The sequence below is a fragment of the Synchiropus splendidus genome, chromosome 11, assembly GCF_027744825.2.
Source record: "Synchiropus splendidus isolate RoL2022-P1 chromosome 11, RoL_Sspl_1.0, whole genome shotgun sequence".
Taxonomy (NCBI): Eukaryota; Metazoa; Chordata; class Actinopteri; order Syngnathiformes; family Callionymidae; genus Synchiropus; species Synchiropus splendidus.
In genome coordinates this window covers 4,498,868-4,520,159 of record NC_071344.1, presented here as the reverse complement: position 1 = coordinate 4,520,159, position 21,292 = coordinate 4,498,868, and the positions used below count along the sequence as shown (strand labels likewise).

At 43.9% G+C, this 21,292-nt stretch overlaps 2 protein-coding genes across 7 annotated transcripts in view; both read left to right on the top strand.

Annotated features, from left to right (window-relative positions):
• LOC128766858 (protocadherin gamma-A11-like) overlaps window positions 1-21,292 on the top strand; it is a 215,218-nt gene that overhangs the window by 15,866 nt on the left and 178,060 nt on the right. Inside the window, exon 1 of one of the 6 annotated variants that reach the window (XM_053878361.1) lies at window positions 1,473-5,164. The exons of 4 other annotated variants lie outside the window; for them this stretch is intronic. In XM_053878361.1, the coding sequence (XP_053734336.1) occupies window positions 2,765-5,164 (2,400 nt within the window). In that variant the 5' untranslated portion in view covers window positions 1,473-2,764. Of the gene's footprint in view, window positions 1-1,472; window positions 5,165-21,292 lie in introns of those variants that run through there. One more of the 6 variants, XM_053878348.1, reaches the window with a different exon arrangement.
• LOC128766877 (protocadherin beta-16-like) lies at window positions 9,332-12,939 on the top strand. The gene has a single exon (XM_053878409.1). The coding sequence runs from the start codon at window positions 10,487-10,489 to the stop codon at window positions 12,926-12,928; it is 2,442 nt and encodes an 813-aa protein (XP_053734384.1). The 5' UTR covers window positions 9,332-10,486; the 3' UTR covers window positions 12,929-12,939.

Here is a 21,292-nt window from a genome sequence, read left to right as displayed (position 1 = left end):
TGACGGATGTGAATGACAACGCTCCAGTGATCGATCTGAAGTCCCTGTCTTCCTCCATACCTGAGAACGTGTCACCTGGTACAGAGGTGGGCATCATTAATGTTCAGGACAGAGACTCTGACAATAACAAGCAGGTCAGATGTTTCATTCAACAAAGTGTTCCATTTAAATTAGTCCCCTCTATTGAAAACTATTACTCTCTGGTCACTACTGGTCAACTGGACCGTGAACTGGTGTCTGACTACAACATCACCATCACTGCCACTGATGAGGGCTCTCCTCCTCTGTCCTCCTCTAAAACTGTTCACTTATCAGTAGCAGACATCAACGACAACCCACCTGTGTTTGAGGAACAGTCCTACAGCGCATATGTGACTGAGAATAACAAACCTGGCTCCTCTCTATGTTCCGTCACTGCTCGAGACCCAGACTGGAGACAAAACGGTACCGTGGTTTATTCTCTGTTACCTGCTGAGGTGAATGGTGCCCAGGTGTCCTCCTATGTGTCTGTGAACGGAGACACGGGGGTGATCCACGCTGTCAGGTCCTTTGACTATGAACAGTGGAGGAGCTTTAAAGTCCAGGTGATGGCCAGAGACAACGGTTCTCCTCCGCTCAGCAGCAACGTGAGCGTCAGCGTCTTCATCTCAGATGTGAACGACAACTCTCCTCAGATACTGTACCCCACCCCGGAGGGCAACTCCTTCATGACCGAGCTGGTCCCCAAAGCTGCACACGGAGGCTCTCTGGTGTCCAAAGTGATCGCAATGGACGCAGACTCTGGACAGAACGCCTGGCTGTCCTATCATATCGTCAAATCCACTGAGCCGGGACTGTTCACTATTGGTCTCCACAGCGGAGAGATCAGGACCCAGCGGGACATTTCTGAGTCTGACAGCATGAAACAGAACCTGATTGTGGCAGTGAAAGATAACGGACAGCCCTCTCTCTCTGCCACCTGCTCCATGTATCTACTGATTTCTGATAACTTGGCTGAGGTGCCAGAACTGAAGGACATTTCTTATGAGGACAAGAATTCCAAACTGACCTCTTACCTGATCATCGCTCTGGTGTGTGTGTCCACCTTCTTCCTCACCTTCATCATCATCATCCTGGGTGTGAGGTTCTGTCGCAGGAGGAAGCCCAGAATGTTGTTTGATGGAGCAGTGGCCATCCCCAGTGCTTATCTCCCTCCTAACTACGCAGATGTTGACGGCACAGGAACTTTACGCAGCACTTACAACTATGACGCCTACTTGACCACAGGATCTCGAACCAGTGACTTTAAGTTTGTGTCCTCTTACAATGACAACACACTACCTGCCGACCAGACTCTGAGGAAGAGTCCCTCTGACTTTGCTGACCCCTTTGATGACACCTTGGACCCTTTGGAGGTAGGGCCTGGTCTACCTTTCACTTGAAATCTTGTCATGCTTCCCTCATGAAATCCATTGTTCGAGTTATAGAGGATTGAGAGTTACGATAATTGAGCATACAAGCTTTATTTTGATGCGGAAAAGAATCACTGAACTATCATGTACATGCAAAACGTTTTCATCTTGATATTATTCATATTGATATTAAGTTAATCATAAATATAGAAAGTTTGATTATAAAAAGATTACAGTTAAATAATGAAATAACATATTTGCCTTTGTCCTGATCAAAGTATATGATTTTAATCTATTTTAATCTTCATATTGCCTACTTCTCATTACTATTTAATGTGATATGAAACACCAATTTATCTAAAGGGATATATGGAACTCTTTTTCTTCCGGCAACAGTCGATACATCATCACTGTTTACTGCTTGTACGGTACTTCTTAAATAGAGATAATATACTGATAAACTTAATATTCCTCAAGTAATTGAGCATTTTTAATGGAAATTGTGTGTTTTAATCATTTCAATAATCAATTTTTGTATCACCCCCTGAGTCAGTAAGGCGAACGCTCGTACTCATTTCTTCCTATGTAAACGCTTCTGATCATAAATTATATGAAGGTATTTTGCCCTTCATATTTCTGAATTGGTCAATGTTCTAGTTTATTCTTCTGAAAGTGAGTGCTGTAGATCTGCAGCTAATACATAGTAGGTGTATACCACCTCCATGCTTTTTATATCAAATGTGCTTATCAGGTTGTCATTGTATAGGGTCATTTGAACCATCGGTGCTTACATATACTGATAACAACCGTCTGTCTCTGTCTTAGCTACAACACAAGTTGTTTTGATGTGCTCCAGCGATTTGTTTATATGTTGTTGAAGTGTTTTGCTAGAGCTGTCCATGGTACTACTCTGTTGTCGCCTCGCATGTTCTCTCCTTCTTGCTGAGTAACATTCAGTTTTTGCTGTATTTTACATTTTAATGATTTTAAAACGGTTTCAGTTTACTTGATTGTTTACCCTTAGGCTGTTCCACGTATGCGTTTGTTTATTTTCTTTTCTATTACCAAACGTTTCAGTCGTCATCTTTCGATGTCTGTCATCAGCATGTACTTCTGTGATGTGGGTTTGTTTCTCACCCGAAGATTTAACATGTAATACACTGGAATTACTCAGGGGGGCGGTGTCTACCAGTCTATCACCACGTTGGTCTGTTATATGTCATTCTGTTTAACACATTTTCGTCACCAGTGCGCACTCAGTGACGTCCTCAGAACGGCTCGCTTTTGTTACCAAGATTGTTCGCGGAAGGACTGCATTTTGGCTGAGTGTTTTTGATTTACGCACGTACTTGCTGGCCATATGGGATATTACAATGGCATATATTGAATTTCATTTGCTTCTCATCGTCGCTTTGTGTGGATTTATTCTGCCGACGCGCCAGACAGTCGGCGGGGATGTGACATATTCTATTCCGGAGGAGATGAAGCGCGGCTCCGTTGTTGGAAATATAGCCAAAGATATTGGAATTGAAATCGGCAAACTGTCGAGTCGGAAAGCTCGGGTCGATGCAGACGGGAACAGCAAACGGTATTGTGATATAAGTTCTCACAGCGGGGATCTGATCGTCTCCGATAGGATTGACAGAGAGGGGGTTTGTGGCAAAAAGGCGTCGTGCATCCTGAAGCAGGAGCTTGTCTTAGAAGATCCTTTAGAACTCCATCGAATTGTTTTGCACATTCAGGATGTTAATGACAATTCCCCGCAATTTAAGAAGGATGTGATTAAATTTGATATAAGTGAATCTGCTTCAAAAGGCAGTCGCTATCGCCTGGACGAGGCCCACGACGCAGATGTGGGTCATAACGCGATCCAGAGCTACAGCATCGAAGCAAACGAATATTTTAGATTGAACGTTGTGGCAAAACCAGGCGGAGGTAAATACAGCGAGTTAGTGCTGGAGAAAGAGCTGGACCGAGAGCAGGAGAAGGAGCTGAGTTTCGTGCTTGTTGCAACAGACGGAGGGACACCTCCTAGATCAGGGACTGCAGTGATTCAAGTCACGGTGTTAGACGCGAATGATAACGCCCCTATTTTTAGCCAGGCGGTGTACAAGGCCAGCCTGCCAGAAGATTCGGCAGCAGACACTGTCGTGGTCACGGTAACTGCACGTGATGCCGATGAGGGAATTAATGGAGAGGTGACTTTTGAGTTTGATCACATATCAGATGAAAGTAATAACGTGTTTACTATAGATGAGAAAACCGGTGCTGTAAAACTAAGTGGATCTCTGGATTATGAGGAGTTGTCCACGTATGAAATGCAGATTACAGCTAAAGATGGACCAGGATTGGTGTCCTCGTGCACATTGATAATAGACGTCATAGACGTGAATGACAATGCACCGATGATGCTATTGAAATCATTAAAAAATCCCGTACCTGAGAACGTGTCACCTGGTACAGAGGTGGGCATCATTAATGTTCAGGACAGAGACTCTGACAATAACAAGCAGGTCAGATGTTTCATTCAACAAAGTGTTCCATTTAAATTAGTACCCTCCATCGAAAACTATTACTCTCTGGTCACTACTGGTCAACTGGACCGTGAACTGGTGTCTGACTACAACATCACCATCACTGCCACTGATGAGGGCTCACCTCCTCTGTCCTCCTCTAAAACTGTTCACTTATCAGTAGCAGACATCAACGACAACCCACCTGTGTTTGAGGAACAGTCCTACAGCGCATATGTGACTGAGAATAACAAACCTGGCTCCTCTCTATGTTCCGTCACTGCTCGAGACCCAGACTGGAGACAAAACGGTACCGTGGTTTATTCTCTGTTACCTGCTGAGGTGAACGGTGCCCAGGTGTCCTCCTATCTGTCTGTGAACGGAGACACGGGGGTGATCCACGCTGTCAGGTCCTTTGACTATGAACAGTGGAGGAGCTTTAAAGTCCAGGTGATGGCCAGAGACAACGGTTCTCCTCCGCTCAGCAGCAACGTGAGCGTCAGCGTCTTCATCTCAGATGTGAACGACAACTCTCCTCAGATCCTGTACCCCACGCCGGAGGGCAACTCCTTCATGACCGAGCTGGTCCCCAAAGCTGCACACGGAGGCTCTCTGGTGTCCAAAGTGATCGCAGTGGACGCAGACTCTGGACAGAACGCCTGGCTGTCCTATCATATCGTCAAATCCACTGAGCCGGGACTGTTCACTATTGGTCTCCACAGCGGAGAGATCAGGACCCAGCGGGACATTTCTGAGTCTGACAGCATGAAACAGAACCTGATTGTGGCAGTGAAAGATAACGGACAGCCCTCTCTCTCTGCCACCTGCTCCATGTATCTACTGATTTCTGATAACTTGGCGGAGGTGCCAGAACTGAAGGACATTTCTTATGAGGACAAGAATTCCAAACTGACCTCTTACCTGATCATCGCTCTGGTGTGTGTGTCCACCTTCTTCCTCACCTTCATCATCATCATCCTGGGTGTGAGGTTCTGTCGCAGGAGGAAGCCCAGAATGTTGTTTGATGGAGCAGTGGCCATCCCCAGTGCTTATCTCCCTCCTAACTACGCAGATGTTGACGGCACAGGAACTTTACGCAGCACTTACAACTATGACGCCTACTTGACCACAGGATCTCGAACCAGTGACTTTAAGTTTGTGTCCTCTTACAATGACAACACGCTGCCTGCTGACCAGACTCTGAGGAAGAGTCCCTCTGACTTTGCTGACCCCTTTGACGATCTGGACTCTTCTGTTCAGGTAGGACGTGGTATTTTATCTGATTGTTAACATTTTAAGTACATTCTTTTTCGAATGCAAATCACAATGATATACAGCTTGAGCGATTTTAAACCAACACAGACTACAAATACAGCCGCGAGTAAAAGTGGAACTTTCATTTTCTAAGACCCTTGTTCAAATTTGAGGAGTCATGAACAAATTCTCTCCAATGACTCAGAAGTCATTCAGTTTAGTGTTCAAAATTTATTCAAGCATTTATTCATGTTGACTGAAGTAAAATGTGTCTTACAGTTGCCCTGTTTGATGTTTGTCTGGAGTTGATTGTAGTTTGCGCACTATTGGTTTTAGAAACACTGTTGCATTGGCTGGTTTTGTTATTCGAAGAACTCTTTTAATAGGTGTGAATTTCTAAAGTGAGTAAAAGTCTTTGTATGGCGTGGCATTATCTGCTATGTACATTGATCATAAAAAAAACAACAACCTGTCAGTTCATGAATACTTTGCTATGTTAACATGCCTTGGTTCACGTCCCTTTCGTTGGAATTAAGTCTGAGTGGATGAGATTTATTTTTAAACCTTGCAGTTTCTCTCCTTGACTTGGCTAAGAGGGGTTTTGTTCGTTGATAAAAAAAATTTTGGACAGTATTTTAGTGTCTGGTATTACTCAGAGATCGTGAATCATTTACTCCGACGCCGTCCCCTTCTTCCCACTTTCATACGTGGCTAGAGCGTCGCGCGGCCGCACGGCCAGAACAGTTCGGTGTCGCTGTCCTCAGTGCTGGAGCTCTCCATTGGTCTTGTCGTTGAAGATGAACACAGTCACCCATGTGTTTTTGTCTGATTCGTAGTCTTTGATTGCTGGTGGAAAATAACGAGAATATTAATATTGTCTGGTGCGACAAATTGTTGAATTAAATGTACATCAGTTGCTACGTCCACTCGATATTAAACCACTCCCAGTATCTACGACTGACCAGTTGTTGTTGAAACTGAATTCAATCCATTTGTTGTTATTGTGTTTATATGCAATTGTAGATTCAGTTATAGTGTTTTCTTCTGTTAGTCGGCTGAATATACTACAGTATTGTCTTTTTATTTATTTATTTTGCATCTTGCTCCATGTTTAGTGGCTGTTTTCGGCCAAAGGTCGACTACTTTTGGTGACAAATGTGCACACACACGTTAAACATGGAAAGACATGATGAATAGACTGGAAATGTTGATTTTCTTTTAAATATCTATGATTTTTTTTTATTTTTTACCTTGGCTAATAAATATAATGGATTGTACATTTTTACATGGATCTTTGTGGAATGATCCACATATGTATTTAAAATATATTATAATGATAATAATAATAATTCTTTAAAAAGAATCTTAACTTAAAAGTATGAAACCAAATTAAATGAAGCGCACTATTGCATTCACCGATGTCGAATACAGAATACTTGAATTTATTACAATGTGCATATAGTTTTTTATAATTGAAAATCAGAATAAAGTTAAAATAAAAAAACGAGCAATCGCAGCGTACCATTCTGCTGTTCGTTCCCTCTCACTGCGATTGTGACATCAGTCCTCAAGGTGGCACTATAGACCAGCTGATGAGTGTTTCTCTGCGCACACCACCCACCCCATTGTCAGTCAAAGACGGGTTGATCTCAGCTGCTTTTCAACCAGGCTCGACTATAACTGTAGTCCCGCGCCTGTTACGACGGATTTCGTTTTTGCTTGGTCATATTTCAGTCAACAATATTTAGTGTGACGATGATTGTCCCTGGATTTGATCCTGGAAGCTTTGGCCTTGTCGTCTTCTTTGTTGTGGCCCAGTGCGCTCACGGAGACCTGAGCTACTCCGTGCAAGAGGACCTGAAACGAGGATCTGTGATCGGAAATATCGCCAGAGATTTGGGATTGGATGTTTCCACGCTATCTTCCCGTGAAGCTCGTGTTGATTTTGAGGGCAGTGACAAGAGATACGTTGCTATTGATGCTCGGAACGGAGATCTAGTGGTCGCTGACAGACTAGACCGAGAGGAGCATTGTGGAGAAAAGCCTTCGTGCGTCCTTAAATTCGACCTGCTGCTGGAGAAACCTCTGGAGCTTCACCGATTGTCTCTGCAAGTACAAGACGTTAATGATAATAATCCTGTTTTCCCTAAAGATATCGTGAAGATAGAGATTCATGAGTTAACAGGTAAGGGAGCGAGATATCGCATAATTGAAGCTCATGACGCAGATGTAGGTCAGAATTCTGTTCAGAACTACGTTTTGCAGCAAAATTCAAATTTTGTAATCAGCACTCAGACATCGAATGATGGAAGTAAATATGGTGAACTGGTTTTAAACAAAGAGCTAGACAGAGAGGAGCAGCAGGAGATGAAATTATTGCTGACTGCTGTTGATGGAGGTTCTCCTCAGAGATCCGGGACTGTGGTCATCCATGTTGTTGTTCTGGATGCAAATGATAACGCTCCTGTCTTCACTCAGGCCGAGTATCAGACCACGCTGAGAGAAAACTCTCCTCTGAAAACATCTGTCATCATTGTTAGTGCCACAGACGCAGATGAAGGAATCAATGGTCATGTGACCTATGAGTTCAGCAGAATATCTGAAAAATCCCGCAACATGTTTTTTCTAGATCAGAACACTGGAGAAATCACAGTGATAGGAGAGATAGATTATGAGGAGGGATCCAAGTATGAGCTGTTTGTTGAAGCCAAAGATGGTTATGGACTGACGTCTGTGGCGAAAGTGATTATTATTATCACTGATGTGAATGACAACGCCCCCATGATACATGTCAAGTCTCTGAATATTCCAATACCTGAGAACGTGTCACCTGGTACAGAGGTGGGCATCATTAATGTTCAGGACAGAGACTCTGACAATAACAAGCAGGTCAGATGTTTCATTCAACAAAGTGTTCCATTTAAATTAGTCCCTTCTATTAAGAACTATTACTCTCTGGTCACTACTGGTCAACTGGACCGTGAACTGGTGTCTGACTACAACATCACCATCACTGCCACTGATGAGGGCTCTCATCCTCTGTCCTCCTCTAAAACTGTTCACTTATCAGTAGCAGACATCAACGACAACCCACCTGTGTTTGAGGAACAGTCCTACAGCGCATATGTGACTGAGAATAACAAACCTGGCTCCTCTCTATGTTCCGTCACTGCTCGAGACCCAGACTGGAGACAAAACGGTACCGTGGTTTATTCTCTGTTACCTGCTGAGGTGAACGGTGCCCAGGTGTCCTCCTATCTGTCTGTGAACGGAGACACGGGGGTGATCCACGCTGTCAGGTCCTTTGACTATGAACAGTGGAGGAGCTTTAAAGTCCAGGTGATGGCCAGAGACAACGGTTCTCCTCCGCTCAGCAGCAACGTGAGCGTCAGCGTCTTCATCTCAGATGTGAACGACAACTCTCCTCAGATCCTGTACCCCACCCCGGAGGGCAACTCCTTCATGACCGAGCTGGTCCCCAAAGCTGCACACGGAGGCTCTCTGGTGTCCAAAGTGATCGCAGTGGACGCAGACTCTGGACAGAACGCCTGGCTGTCCTATCATATCGTCAAATCCACTGAGCCGGGACTGTTCACTATTGGTCTCCACAGCGGAGAGATCAGGACCCAGCGGGACATTTCTGAGTCTGACAGCATGAAACAGAACCTGATTGTGGCAGTGAAAGATAACGGACAGCCCTCTCTCTCTGCCACCTGCTCCATGTATCTACTGATTTCTGATAACTTGGCGGAGGTGCCAGAACTGAAGGACATTTCTTATGAGGACAAGAATTCCAAACTGACCTCTTACCTGATCATCGCTCTGGTGTGTGTGTCCACCTTCTTCCTCACCTTCATCATCATCATCCTGGGTGTGAGGTTCTGTCGCAGGAGGAAGCCCAGAATGTTGTTTGATGGAGCAGTGGCCATCCCCAGTGCTTATCTCCCTCCGAACTACGCAGATGTTGACGGCACAGGAACTTTACGCAGCACTTACAACTATGACGCCTACTTGACCACAGGATCTCGAACCAGTGACTTTAAGTTTGTGTCCTCTTACAATGATAACACGCTGCCTGCTGACCAGACTCTGAGGAAGAGTCCCTCTGACTTTGCTGACCCCTTTGATGATTTGGATGCATCCGTTGAGGTAGGAGATGACTTTTAGTGTCTTTTTTCAATCCTTTTGCCAAGTCCAGCAACTACACTTTTGTCTAGATATTTTAATTGTTGAACAGCATTTCCCTGGAGTTGAATCTGCCATATTATCTTCATTAGCTGTATCTGTGGACAATTCATATATTTTTAACAAGCAACAAATATTGGTTTTGTCCTGTGGGTGGTAATTGGTCAATTGGTTGGTTGTATTTTCTGATGAAAGATGAACACTAGTAATACTTGCTGATTCATTGTGCCGTCTGTGTAGATGTACCTGATGAGTGACAAAAGCATGTCACTCTGTCAACCTGCCTCACGCTAGGAATCCCTCTCTTTGCCAGATACTTTCTTCAATGTCAATAGTTTATATTTCTTCATAGCTTTCTCTGTCTTTGGTGCTGAACCTGTTTTCTATTCACTTTTGCACACTTTATATGACATTTCAGCTCAAATTGATTATTATTTCCATTCCTAAACAAAATCGAATTAAATGTGTATATCCTACATTGTGCAATATTTCACTTGGATTGTGAATATAATCATAACATTTATTTGTGTGTCCCATGTACACCAACTGCTCACATTTTAACATAATATCACAATCATGTTTTCTGTTTCTTTTGCAACACCACTTTCTTCCTCCCATATCAATTTTTACTCTTTACTTTTGCCCATTGTTTTAAACACATCATTTGTCAGTTCATTGTTTTAATTCCAAAAAGAAGCATATGACAGTGAGAGTTACACTTCCTGCATTGGGCCAAAGATGAGTACATTAGGATTTTATATGTCAAAAGAAACATTAACCAGCCCTTAGTCTCATCGGTTGTTCTCGTTGGTTTGAGGCCGTCAACAATATACTGTATGTGATTTCGATCAGGTTGCTTCATCACGGGTTTTCCGACGTCTATTATAGCTGGCCTATCAATAAATATCATGAATCTTCTCCGTGAAATTATTGTGTGTTATACCAAAACCAACCTCTTGGTGTCAGCATGCACCAAAATAAGGGACAAGGCGTCGCTGCATAATCCATCCTGTCATAGAAACCCGTCAGGGCGGCGTTTCTCTTGGACAAACGACACAAAGGAATCGCATCGCCACGGATAAATCCTCATCGGTGTTCATTGTCCTTCTCGTTCATTTTCTGTGAGAGACGCTCGTAACTGTCATGAAGGGAAAAGCGATGGGTAAACACTTTTCGCCTTGGATTTTGTGTTGGATTTCCCTTTACATCGGCCTTCGCTCTGTGTGTGGAGATGTGAGCTACTCTATTGCGGAGGAGATGAAGCGAGGATCTGTGATCGGGAATATTGCCAGAGATCTGGGCATCGGAGTATCAACACTTTCATCTCGTAAACCTCGGATTGACCCAGAGAGGAATATCAAACGGCACTGCAATGTTAACCTGAGCACCGGGGATCTGATCGTCAGCGACAGGATCGACAGAGAGAGTCTGTGCAGTAAGAAAGCGACGTGCGTCCTGAAAGAGGAGCTCGTTTTAGAAAACCCACTCGAGCTGCATCGCATCAGCATTCATGTAAATGATGTAAATGACAACAGCCCGCAGTTTAGTGAGAATTTGATCTCATTTGAAATCACAGAATCTGTGGCGAAAGGAGCGAAATTTCTTCTGACTGAGGCCTATGACGCAGACATCGGCTCAAACACGGTTCAGCGCTACGTTTTAGAGAATAATGACCATTTCACCATCAATGTCGACACTGACGTCAGTGGACGACGTCATTGTGAATTAGTATTAGTCAAAGAATTGGACAGGGAAAAAGAAAGTGAATTAAATTTGATTTTAACTGCTTTGGACGGAGGTTCCCCGCAGAGATCAGGGACCGCAACCATCCACGTCACTGTGCTTGACGCCAATGATAACGCGCCTGTATTCACTAAAGCAGTTTATCAGGCTACTGTTCCTGAAAATGCACCTTTAAACACAGTGGTCATAAGAGTCAGCGCCTCAGATGCAGATGATGGACCCAACGGTGATGTCACATATAATTTTGATCATATATCTGATGAACAAGGCTCTTTATTTTTCCTGGACGCTAAATCAGGAGAAATCACAGTCACTGGCCTGATTGATCATGAGGCAGAGGCGTCAATAGAATTGCGGATAAGGGCTAAAGATGGACCAGGACTGGCTTCCTACTGTACGGTCATTATAGAGGTGACAGATGTTAATGACAATCCTCCAATTATAAATTTAAAATCCCTATCTACCTCCATACCTGAGAACGTGTCACCTGGTACAGAGGTGGGCATCATTAATGTTCAGGACAGAGACTCTGACAATAACAAGCAGGTCAGATGTTTCATTCAACAAAGTGTCCCATTTAAATTAGTCCCTTCTATTAAGAACTATTACTCCCTGGTCACTACTGGTCAACTGGACCGTGAACTGGTGTCTGACTACAACATCACCATCACTGCCACTGATGAGGGCTCTCCTCCTCTGTCCTCCTCTAAAACTGTTCACTTATCAGTAGCAGACATCAACGACAACCCACCTGTGTTTGAGGAACAGTCCTACAGCGCATATGTGACTGAGAATAACAAACCTGGCTCCTCTCTATGTTCCGTCACTGCTCGAGACCCAGACTGGAGACAAAACGGTACTGTGGTTTATTCTCTGTTACCTGCTGAGGTGAACGGTGCCCAGGTGTCCTCCTATCTGTCTGTGAACGGAGACACGGGGGTGATCCACGCTGTCAGGTCCTTTGACTATGAACAGTGGAGGAGCTTTAAAGTCCAGGTGATGGCCAGAGACAACGGTTCTCCTCCGCTCAGCAGCAACGTGAGCGTCAGTGTCTTCATCTCAGATGTGAACGACAACTCTCCTCAGATACTGTACCCCACCCCGGAGGGCAACTCCTTCATGACCGAGCTGGTTCCCAAAGCTGCACACGGAGGCTCTCTGGTGTCCAAAGTGATCGCAGTGGACGCAGACTCTGGACAGAACGCCTGGATGTCCTATCATATCGTCAAATCCACTGAGCCGGGACTGTTCACTATTGGTCTCCACAGCGGAGAGATCAGGACCCAGCGGGACATTTCTGAGTCTGACAGCATGAAACAGAACCTGATTGTGGCAGTGAAAGATAACGGACAGCCCTCTCTCTCTGCCACCTGCTCCATGTATCTACTGATTTCTGATAACTTGGCTGAGGTGCCAGAACTGAAGGACATTTCTTATGAGGACAAGAATTCCAAACTGACCTCTTACCTGATCATCGCTCTGGTGTGTGTGTCCACATTCTTCCTCACCTTCATCATCATCATCCTGGGTGTGAGGTTCTGTCGTAGGAGGAAGCCCAGAATGTTGTTTGATGGAGCAGTGGCCATCCCCAGTGCTTATCTCCCTCCTAACTACGCAGATGTTGACGGCACAGGAACTTTACGCAGCACTTACAACTATGACGCCTACTTGACCACAGGATCTCGAACCAGTGACTTTAAGTTTGTGTCCTCTTACAATGACAACACGCTGCCTGCTGACCAGACTCTGAGGAAGAGTCCCTCTGACTTTGCTGACCCCTTTGATGATTTGGATGCTTCTGTTGAGGTAGGAAGTGGTATTTTGTCAAAATATTCACTTTGAACCAACACAATCCTGAAATGCTGACTTGTTGTGTTCTTTTGCCAAGATTGTTGAAATTTGGGTCGTCATCAATGTAGTAAACCCCACATTTATTGACGCATTCTATATCAACTGATGTGGTGAAGTAAGCCACTGTTTTCACCCTCATTTTTACACCTGCCAGTTTTGAGAATAAAATATTTCTACCACTATAGTGACTTGCATAATACAGTACATGCAACCATTTATATATTTGTGTTGTTTATATTTTTGTCAATCAGTCTCATTAAGATTGTTTGTGTTTGCCCATTAATTTGGGAAGATTTAACAAAAATGGCATGATTTTGCTTCCTCTTCATCAGATATGAGCTCCATAATTATTAACACTGAAATGTGGAGCCAAATAATTAAACCGCCTTTGTGATTATTATCATTATCTTTGAAAGTACATTATGAAGACTTGGCCCGTTTATGTGGAAAGAAAATACATACACTCGGCCCTATTGTGTGATTGATGTCATTTTTTTCTCCTGATAATGGTTGTTGTGGAGCAAATATTTGTTTGAGCAAAAACAGACTGAACATGCTGTCGCTCTCTTTTTCATCGTTTATTTATTTATTTTTTCACTGAAGTGTCTCTAGGCTTTAGATTGACACAGCTTGTTGTTGTAACTACGATCTCCAAAATAATTGTAATTTGACTATAATTCCTTTGGTCCGAAAACAAGCTCTATTCATCTCACCACAGGATTGATTCTAACTTCTTGTTTGGGTTCCATGTTTGCCTTTCATGGTGGTGATGGCCAAAGTACTGTTCATACACGTGTGAGTTTCTTGATGGAGATTTCTCTTGTTTTAGAGATGAGCATTGGTGAGGATGGAGTGATCCATTGCTGTTTGCTGAGACTGAGATGACTCACCGCGACTGAGCAACAACATACAGACACAATTTTAGGATCCAATAAGCATCAACAAATTCATCAATGAGCTCCATATTAGCTAGTGGTTCCATCCCAAATGTTTTATTTCACCTGACTCATGTGTTTGCATTGCATTGGTTGGATTGTTGTGTTATTCGCTATCAACTATGGATCATGAACAAATTCAGCATGTTTTTATCCTGTCATCCGTGACCTTTTTAACTTACGTTTGAGTCCTCCTCAAAGATCATTAATGGCATACCCCACCGTTTCTTGCGCCGTTGTTTTATTTCTGATGAAGCACGGACTGAATTGGTCACTGTCGCTGTCCGCGGTGCTGAACCCCGACACTGGTCGCAGTCACCATTATAAAGAAAAAATTGCGTGAATTAATAAATATTATGTCATAATTTTTATTTTAATCAAAACGGAAAATAAAAAATTCCTAGTGGCGTGTTATTTTGATTGAGCTGTTTCGATGCGATTATCCAATGTGTCCTCACGGTGGCACTATAGACCAGCTGATGAGTGTTGCTGTGCACACCACCCACTCTATTGTCAGTCAAAGACGCTTGATCGCTGCGGCTGTTCAACCAGACTCGACATAGAAAGGAGTTCTACTGTTGGAATATAGGATTTTTTCTGATCATTTTTTTAATCACCTATGTTGTAAGTAACGATGACTGTCTTTGGATTTGAACCTGGAAGCTTCGGCTTTGTCGTCTTCTTTGTTGTGGCCCAGTGCGCTCACGGAGACCTGAGCTACTCCGTGCAAGAGGAGCTGAAACGAGGATCTGTGATCGGAAATATCGCCAAAGATTTGGGATTGGATGCTTCTGCGCTTTCTACTCGTGAAGCTCGTGTTGATTTTGAGGGAAGTGACAAGAGATACGTCGCCATTGAGGCTCGGAACGGAGATCTAGTGGTCGCTGACAGAATAGACCGAGAGGAGCATTGTGGAGAAAAACCATCGTGCGTCCTTAAATTCGACCTGCTGCTGGAGAATCCTCTGGAGCTTCACCGATTGTCTCTGCAAGTACAAGACGTTAATGATAATAATCCTGTTTTTCCTAAAGATATCGTGAAGCTAGAGATACGTGAATCTGCTGCTAAAGGAGCGAGATACCGCATCAATGCGGCCCATGATGCAGATATAGGTCAGAATTCTGTTCAGAACTATGTTCTGCAACCAAATGCGCATTTTGTGCTTCATACTCAAACGTCCAGTGGCGGCAATAAATACGGCGAACTAGTTTTAAACAAAGAGTTAGACCGAGAGGAGCAGCAGGAGATGAAATTATTGCTGACTGCTGTTGATGGAGGTTCTCCTCAGAGATCCGGGACTGTGGTCATCCATGTTGTTGTTCTGGATGCAAATGATAACGCTCCTGTCTTCACTCAGGCCGAGTATCAGACCACGCTGAGAGAAAACTCTCCTCTGAAAACATCTGTCGTCACTGTTAGTGCCACCGACGCAGATGAAGGAATCAATGGTCATGTGACCTATGAGTTCAGCAGAATATCTGAGAAATCCCGCAATATGTTTTCTCTTGATCAGAACACTGGAGAAATCACAGTGATAGGAGAGATAGATTATGAGGAGGGATCCAAGTATGAGCTGTTTGTTGAAGCCAAAGATGGTTATGGACTGACGTCTGAGGCTAAAGTGATTATTATTATCACTGATGTGAATGACAACGCCCCCATGATACATGTCAAGTCTCTGAAAATCCCCATACCTGAGAACGTGTCACCTGGTACAGAGGTGGGCATCATTAATGTTCAGGACAGAGACTCTGACAATAACAAACAGGTCAGATGTTTCATTCAACAAAGTGTCCCATTTAAACTAGTCCCTTCTATTAAGAACTATTACTCTCTGGTCACTACTGGTCAACTGGACCGTGAACTGGTGTCTGACTACAACATCACCATCACTGCCACTGATGAGGGCTCTCCTCCTCTGTCCTCCTCTAAAACTGTTCACTTATCAGTAGCAGACATCAACGACAACCCACCTGTGTTTGAGGAACAGTCCTACAGCGCATATGTGACTGAGAATAACAAACCTGGCTCCTCTCTATGTTCCGTCACTGCTCGAGACCCAGACTGGAGACAAAACGGTACCGTGGTTTATTCTCTGTTACCTGCTGAGGTGAACGGTGCCCAGGTGTCCTCCTATCTGTCTGTGAACGGAGACACGGGGGTGATCCACGCTGTCAGGTCCTTTGACTATGAACAGTGGAGGAGCTTTAAAGTCCAGGTGATGGCCAGAGACAACGGTTCTCCTCCGCTCAGCAGCAACGTGAGCGTCAGTGTCTTCATCTCAGATGTGAACGACAACTCTCCTCAGATACTGTACCCCACCCCGGAGGGCAACTCCTTCATGACCGAGCTGGTCCCCAAAGCTGCACACGGAGGCTCTCTGGTGTCCAAAGTGATCGCAGTGGACGCAGACTCTGGACAGAACGCCTGGCTGTCCTATCATATCGTCAAATCCACTGAGCCGGGACTGTTCACTATTGGTCTCCACAGCGGAGAGATCAGGACCCAGCGGGACATTTCTGAGTCTGACAGCATGAAACAGAACCTGATTGTGGCAGTGAAAGATAACGGACAGCCCTCTCTCTCTGCCACCTGCTCCATGTATCTACTGATTTCTGATAACTTGGCTGAGGTGCCAGAACTGAAGGACATTTCTTATGAGAACAAGAATTCCAAACTGACCTCTTACCTGATCATCGCTCTGGTGTGTGTGTCCACCTTCTTCCTCACCTTCATCATCATCATCCTGGGTGTGAGGTTCTGTCGCAGGAGGAAGCCCAGAATGTTGTTTGATGGAGCAGTGGCCATCCCCAGTGCTTATCTCCCTCCTAACTACGCAGATGTTGACGGCACAGGAACTTTACGCAGCACTTACAACTATGACGCCTACTTGACCACAGGATCTCGAACCAGTGACTTTAAGTTTGTGTCCTCTTACAATGACAACACGCTGCCTGCTGACCAGACTCTGAGGAAGAGTCCCTCTGACTTTGCTGACCCCTTTGATGATTTGGATGCTCCTGTGGAGGTAGGACACATGAGTTTTTGTATATATACTGATTCTCTAAATCAACTCATGACGCTTTGTCTTGTGTGGTATTCATCCAAACATTCCTTCTGTCTCCTGTTTTTAAAATTACTTTTGGGATTTTTGTGAAAAATGTATTTACTTCCTCATAGTGTTCTTATCACAATTGATGCTTCTGTGGAGGTAGGATGTGATATTTTATCCAAGTATTAACATTTTAAGTACATTGCTTTTCAAATGCAAATCTCAATGATATGCACGTTAAATGATTTTGGACTAAAACAGACTACATATACCGACGTGAGAAAAAGTGGGATTTTCTTGGTCTGAGACCCTCGTTGATATTGAGGAGATTAGAACAAAGTTACTGACTGTAATGATTCAGAATACATACAGTTCAGTGTTCAACTGATTTACTTATGTTTCTTTTTTGAACACGTTTTTACACTAGAATATTTACATTCTTCTTGATATTTATCTGACGTTGAGTGGTTTGCCAGCTATTGGTTTAAGAAACATCGTTGTATTCCATGTTTTTTTTTTTTTTTGGTTTTTCTTTTTCCCAAGTATTGTTTATATGGGTGGGAATTTCTCATGAGAGATTGACTTGTGCTTCGTCAGTTCATGAATATTTTGCTTTGTTAAAATGTCTTGATTCACGTCCCTCATTGGAATGAATTCTGAGTGAATGAGAGTAATTATTAAACATTGCAATCAGGTCGCTGCAAGCTGGCTAAGAGGGATGTTTGTTTGTTGATTAAAATAAAATTGGACAGTGTTTTAGAAGTGTCAGCGATCATTCATCATTAAACCCGACGTCGCCCGCCTCTGTCCACTTACATACGTGGCTTGTTCATGGCGCTGCGGCACGACCGGAACGGTTCGGTGTCGCTGTCCTTAGTGCTGAAGCTCTACATTGATCTTGTGGTTGAAGTTGAACACGGTCACGACGTGTTTTAACCTGATTCTTAGACTTAGATTGTTGATGGTAAATAATGAGTATATTCATATTGTCTGGTGTTACAAATTGTTGAATTCGACCTCTATCAGTTGCTTCGTCCACTTGATGTTTAACCACTCTCAATAAATACGACTGACCACTTGCTTCTGAAACAGAATTTAATTGCACTTGCTGTGATTATGATGGCATCCGTTCGTGTATTTAGTAAAGGAGTATTCTTGTGTTTCTATGGTTGATATACTCCAATATTGACGTTTTGTTATATTTGTTCATGGTGATGACTATTTGGCTGTTTTTTTTGGCAACATATCGACTACTCTTTATGAATATACTCACACACATCAAAGCTTACATACACATTCATGAATCGACTGCAAATATAAATGTTCTTTTTAATTTATTTTTTACTTTTTTGGGTCGGCTAATGAATAGAATGGGTTGTTGTTCTTCGTATTTAATAAAAATAAAATAAAGTAAAAAAGAATCCTCACCTAAAAGTATGAAAACAGATTAAATGATGTATGCTATTGGGTTCACGAATGTCAAAAAATATATACTTGAATTTATGATAATCTGCATGTTTTATTTTCAATTCCAGAAAGTAAAAAATACGCGCGATTGCAGCGTGCCATTCTGGTCAGTTCGTTCCCTCTCACTGCGATTGTGACATCAGTCCTCAAGGTGGCACTATAGACCAGCTGATGAGTGTTTCTCTGCACACACCACCCACCCCATTGTCAGTCAAAGACGGGTTGATCTCAGCTGCTTTTCAACTGGACTCGACGGTACCTGCAGTTCTGCGGCTGTTTGAACGGATCTCGTTTTTGCTTACTCAAATATAGTCACCAATATTAAGTGTGACGATGATTATCTCTGGATTTGAACCTGGAAGCTTCGGCTTTGTCGTCTTCTTTGTTGTGGCCCAGTGCGCTCACGGAGACCTGAGCTACTCCGTGCAAGAGGAGCTGAAACGAGGATCTGTGATCGGAAATATCGCCAAAGATTTGGGACTGGATGCTACTGCGCTTTCTTCCCGTGAAGCTCGTGTTGATTTTGAGGGCAGTGACAAGAGATACGTCGCTATTGATGCTCGGAACGGAGATCTAGTGGTCGCTGACAGAATAGACCGAGAGGAGCATTGTGGAGAAAAGCCTTCGTGCGTCCTTAAATTCGACCTGCTGCTGGAGAATTCTCTGGAGCTTCACCGATTGTCTCTGCAAGTACAAGACGTTAATGATAATAATCCTGTTTTCCCTAAAGATATCGTGAAGCTAGAGATACAAGAGTCTGCTGCTAAAGGAGCGAGATATCGCATCATAGAGGCTCATGACGCAGATATAGGTCAGAATTCTGTTCAGAACTATGTTCTGCAACAAAACTCAAATTTTGTTTTCAGCACTCAGACATCGAGTGATGGAAGTAAATATGGTGAACTGGTTTTAAACAAGGAGTTAGACAGAGAGGAGCAGCAGGAGATGAAATTGTTGCTGACTGCTGTTGATGGAGGTTCTCCTCAGAGATCCGGGACTGTGGTCATCCATGTTGTTGTTCTGGATGCTAATGATAACGCTCCTGTCTTCACTCAGGCCGAGTATCAGACCACGCTGAGAGAAAACTCTCCTCTGAAAACATCTGTCGTCACTGTTAGTGCCACCGACGCAGATGAAGGAATCAATGGTCATGTGACCTATGAGTTCAGCAGAATATCTGAAAAATCCCGCAACATGTTTTCTCTTGATCAGAACACTGGAGAAATCACAGTGATAGGAGAGATAGATTATGAGGAGGGCTCCAAGTATGAGCTGTTTGTTGAAGCCAAAGATGGTTATGGACTGACGTCTGTGGCCAAAGTGATTATTATTATCACTGATGTGAATGACAACGCCCCCATGATACATGTCAAGTCTCTGAAAATCCCCATACCTGAGAACGTGTCACCTGGTACAGAGGTGGGCATCATTAATGTTCAGGACAGAGACTCTGACAATAACAAACAGGTCAGATGTTTCATTCAACAAAGTGTTCCATTTAAATTAGTCCCTTCTATTAAGAACTATTACTCTCTGGTCACAACTGGTCAACTGGACCGTGAACTGGTGTCTGACTACAACATCACCATCACTGCCACTGATGAGGGCTCTCCTCCTCTGTCCTCCTCTAAAACTGTTCACTTATCAGTAGCAGACATCAACGACAACCCACCTGTGTTTGAGGAACAGTCCTACAGCGCATATGTGACTGAGAATAACAAACCTGGCTCCTCTCTATGTTCCGTCACTGCTCGAGACCCAGACTGGAGACAAAACGGTACCGTGGTTTATTCTCTGTTACCTGCTGAGGTGAACGGTGCCCAGGTGTCCTCCTATCTGTCTGTGAACGGAGACACGGGGGTGATCCACGCTGTCAGGTCCTTTGACTATGAACAGTGGAGGAGCTTTAAAGTCCAGGTGATGGCCAGAGACAACGGTTCTCCTCCGCTCAGCAGCAACGTGAGCGTCAGCGTCTTCATCTCAGATGTGAACGACAACTCTCCTCAGATACTGTACCCCACCCCGGAGGGCAACTCCTTCATGACCGAGCTGGTCCCCAAAGCTGCACACGGAGGCTCTCTGGTGTCCAAAGTGATCGCAGTGGACGCAGACTCTGGACAGAACGCCTGGCTGTCCTATCATATCGTCAAATCCACTGAGCCGGGAGTGTTCACTATTGGTCTCCACAGCGGAGAGATCAGGACCCAGCGGGACATTTCTGAGTCTGACAGCATGAAACAGAACCTGATTGTGGCAGTGAAAGATAACGGACAGCCCTCTCTCTCTGCCACGTGCTCCATGTATCTACTGATTTCTGATAACTTGGCTGAGGTGCCAGAACTGAAGGACATTTCTTATGAGGACAAGAATTCCAAACTGACCTCTTACCTGATCATCGCTCTGGTGTGTGTGTCCACCTTCTTCCTCACCTTCATCATCATCATCCTGGGTGTGAGGTTCTGTCGCAGGAGGAAGCCCAGAATGTTGTTTGATGGAGCAGTGGCCATCCCCAGTGCTTATCTCCCTCCTAACTACACAGATGTTGACGGCACAGGAACTTTACACAGCACTTACAACTATGACGCCTACTTGACCACAGGATCTCGAACCAGTGACTTTAAGTTTGTGTCCTCTTACAATGACAACACGCTGCCTGCTGACCAGACTCTGAGGAAGAGTCCCTCTGACTTTGCTGACCCCTTTGACGATTTGGATGCTTCTGTGGAGGTAGGACAAATGAGATATTGTTTATATACTGATTCTCTAAATCAACTCATAGCACTTTGTCTTGTGTGGTTTTCATCCAAACATTCCTTCTGTCTCTATTTTAAAATTTACTTTTTGGATTTTTGTGAAAAATGTATTTACTTCCTCATAGTGTTCTTCTCACAATTTCATCCT

What these genes read in the sequence shown, in the direction of transcription:
- LOC128766877 (XM_053878409.1), top strand. Translation starts at nt 10,487, where the DNA reads ATGAAGGGAAAAGCGATGGGTAAACACTTTTCGCCTTGGATTTTGTGT.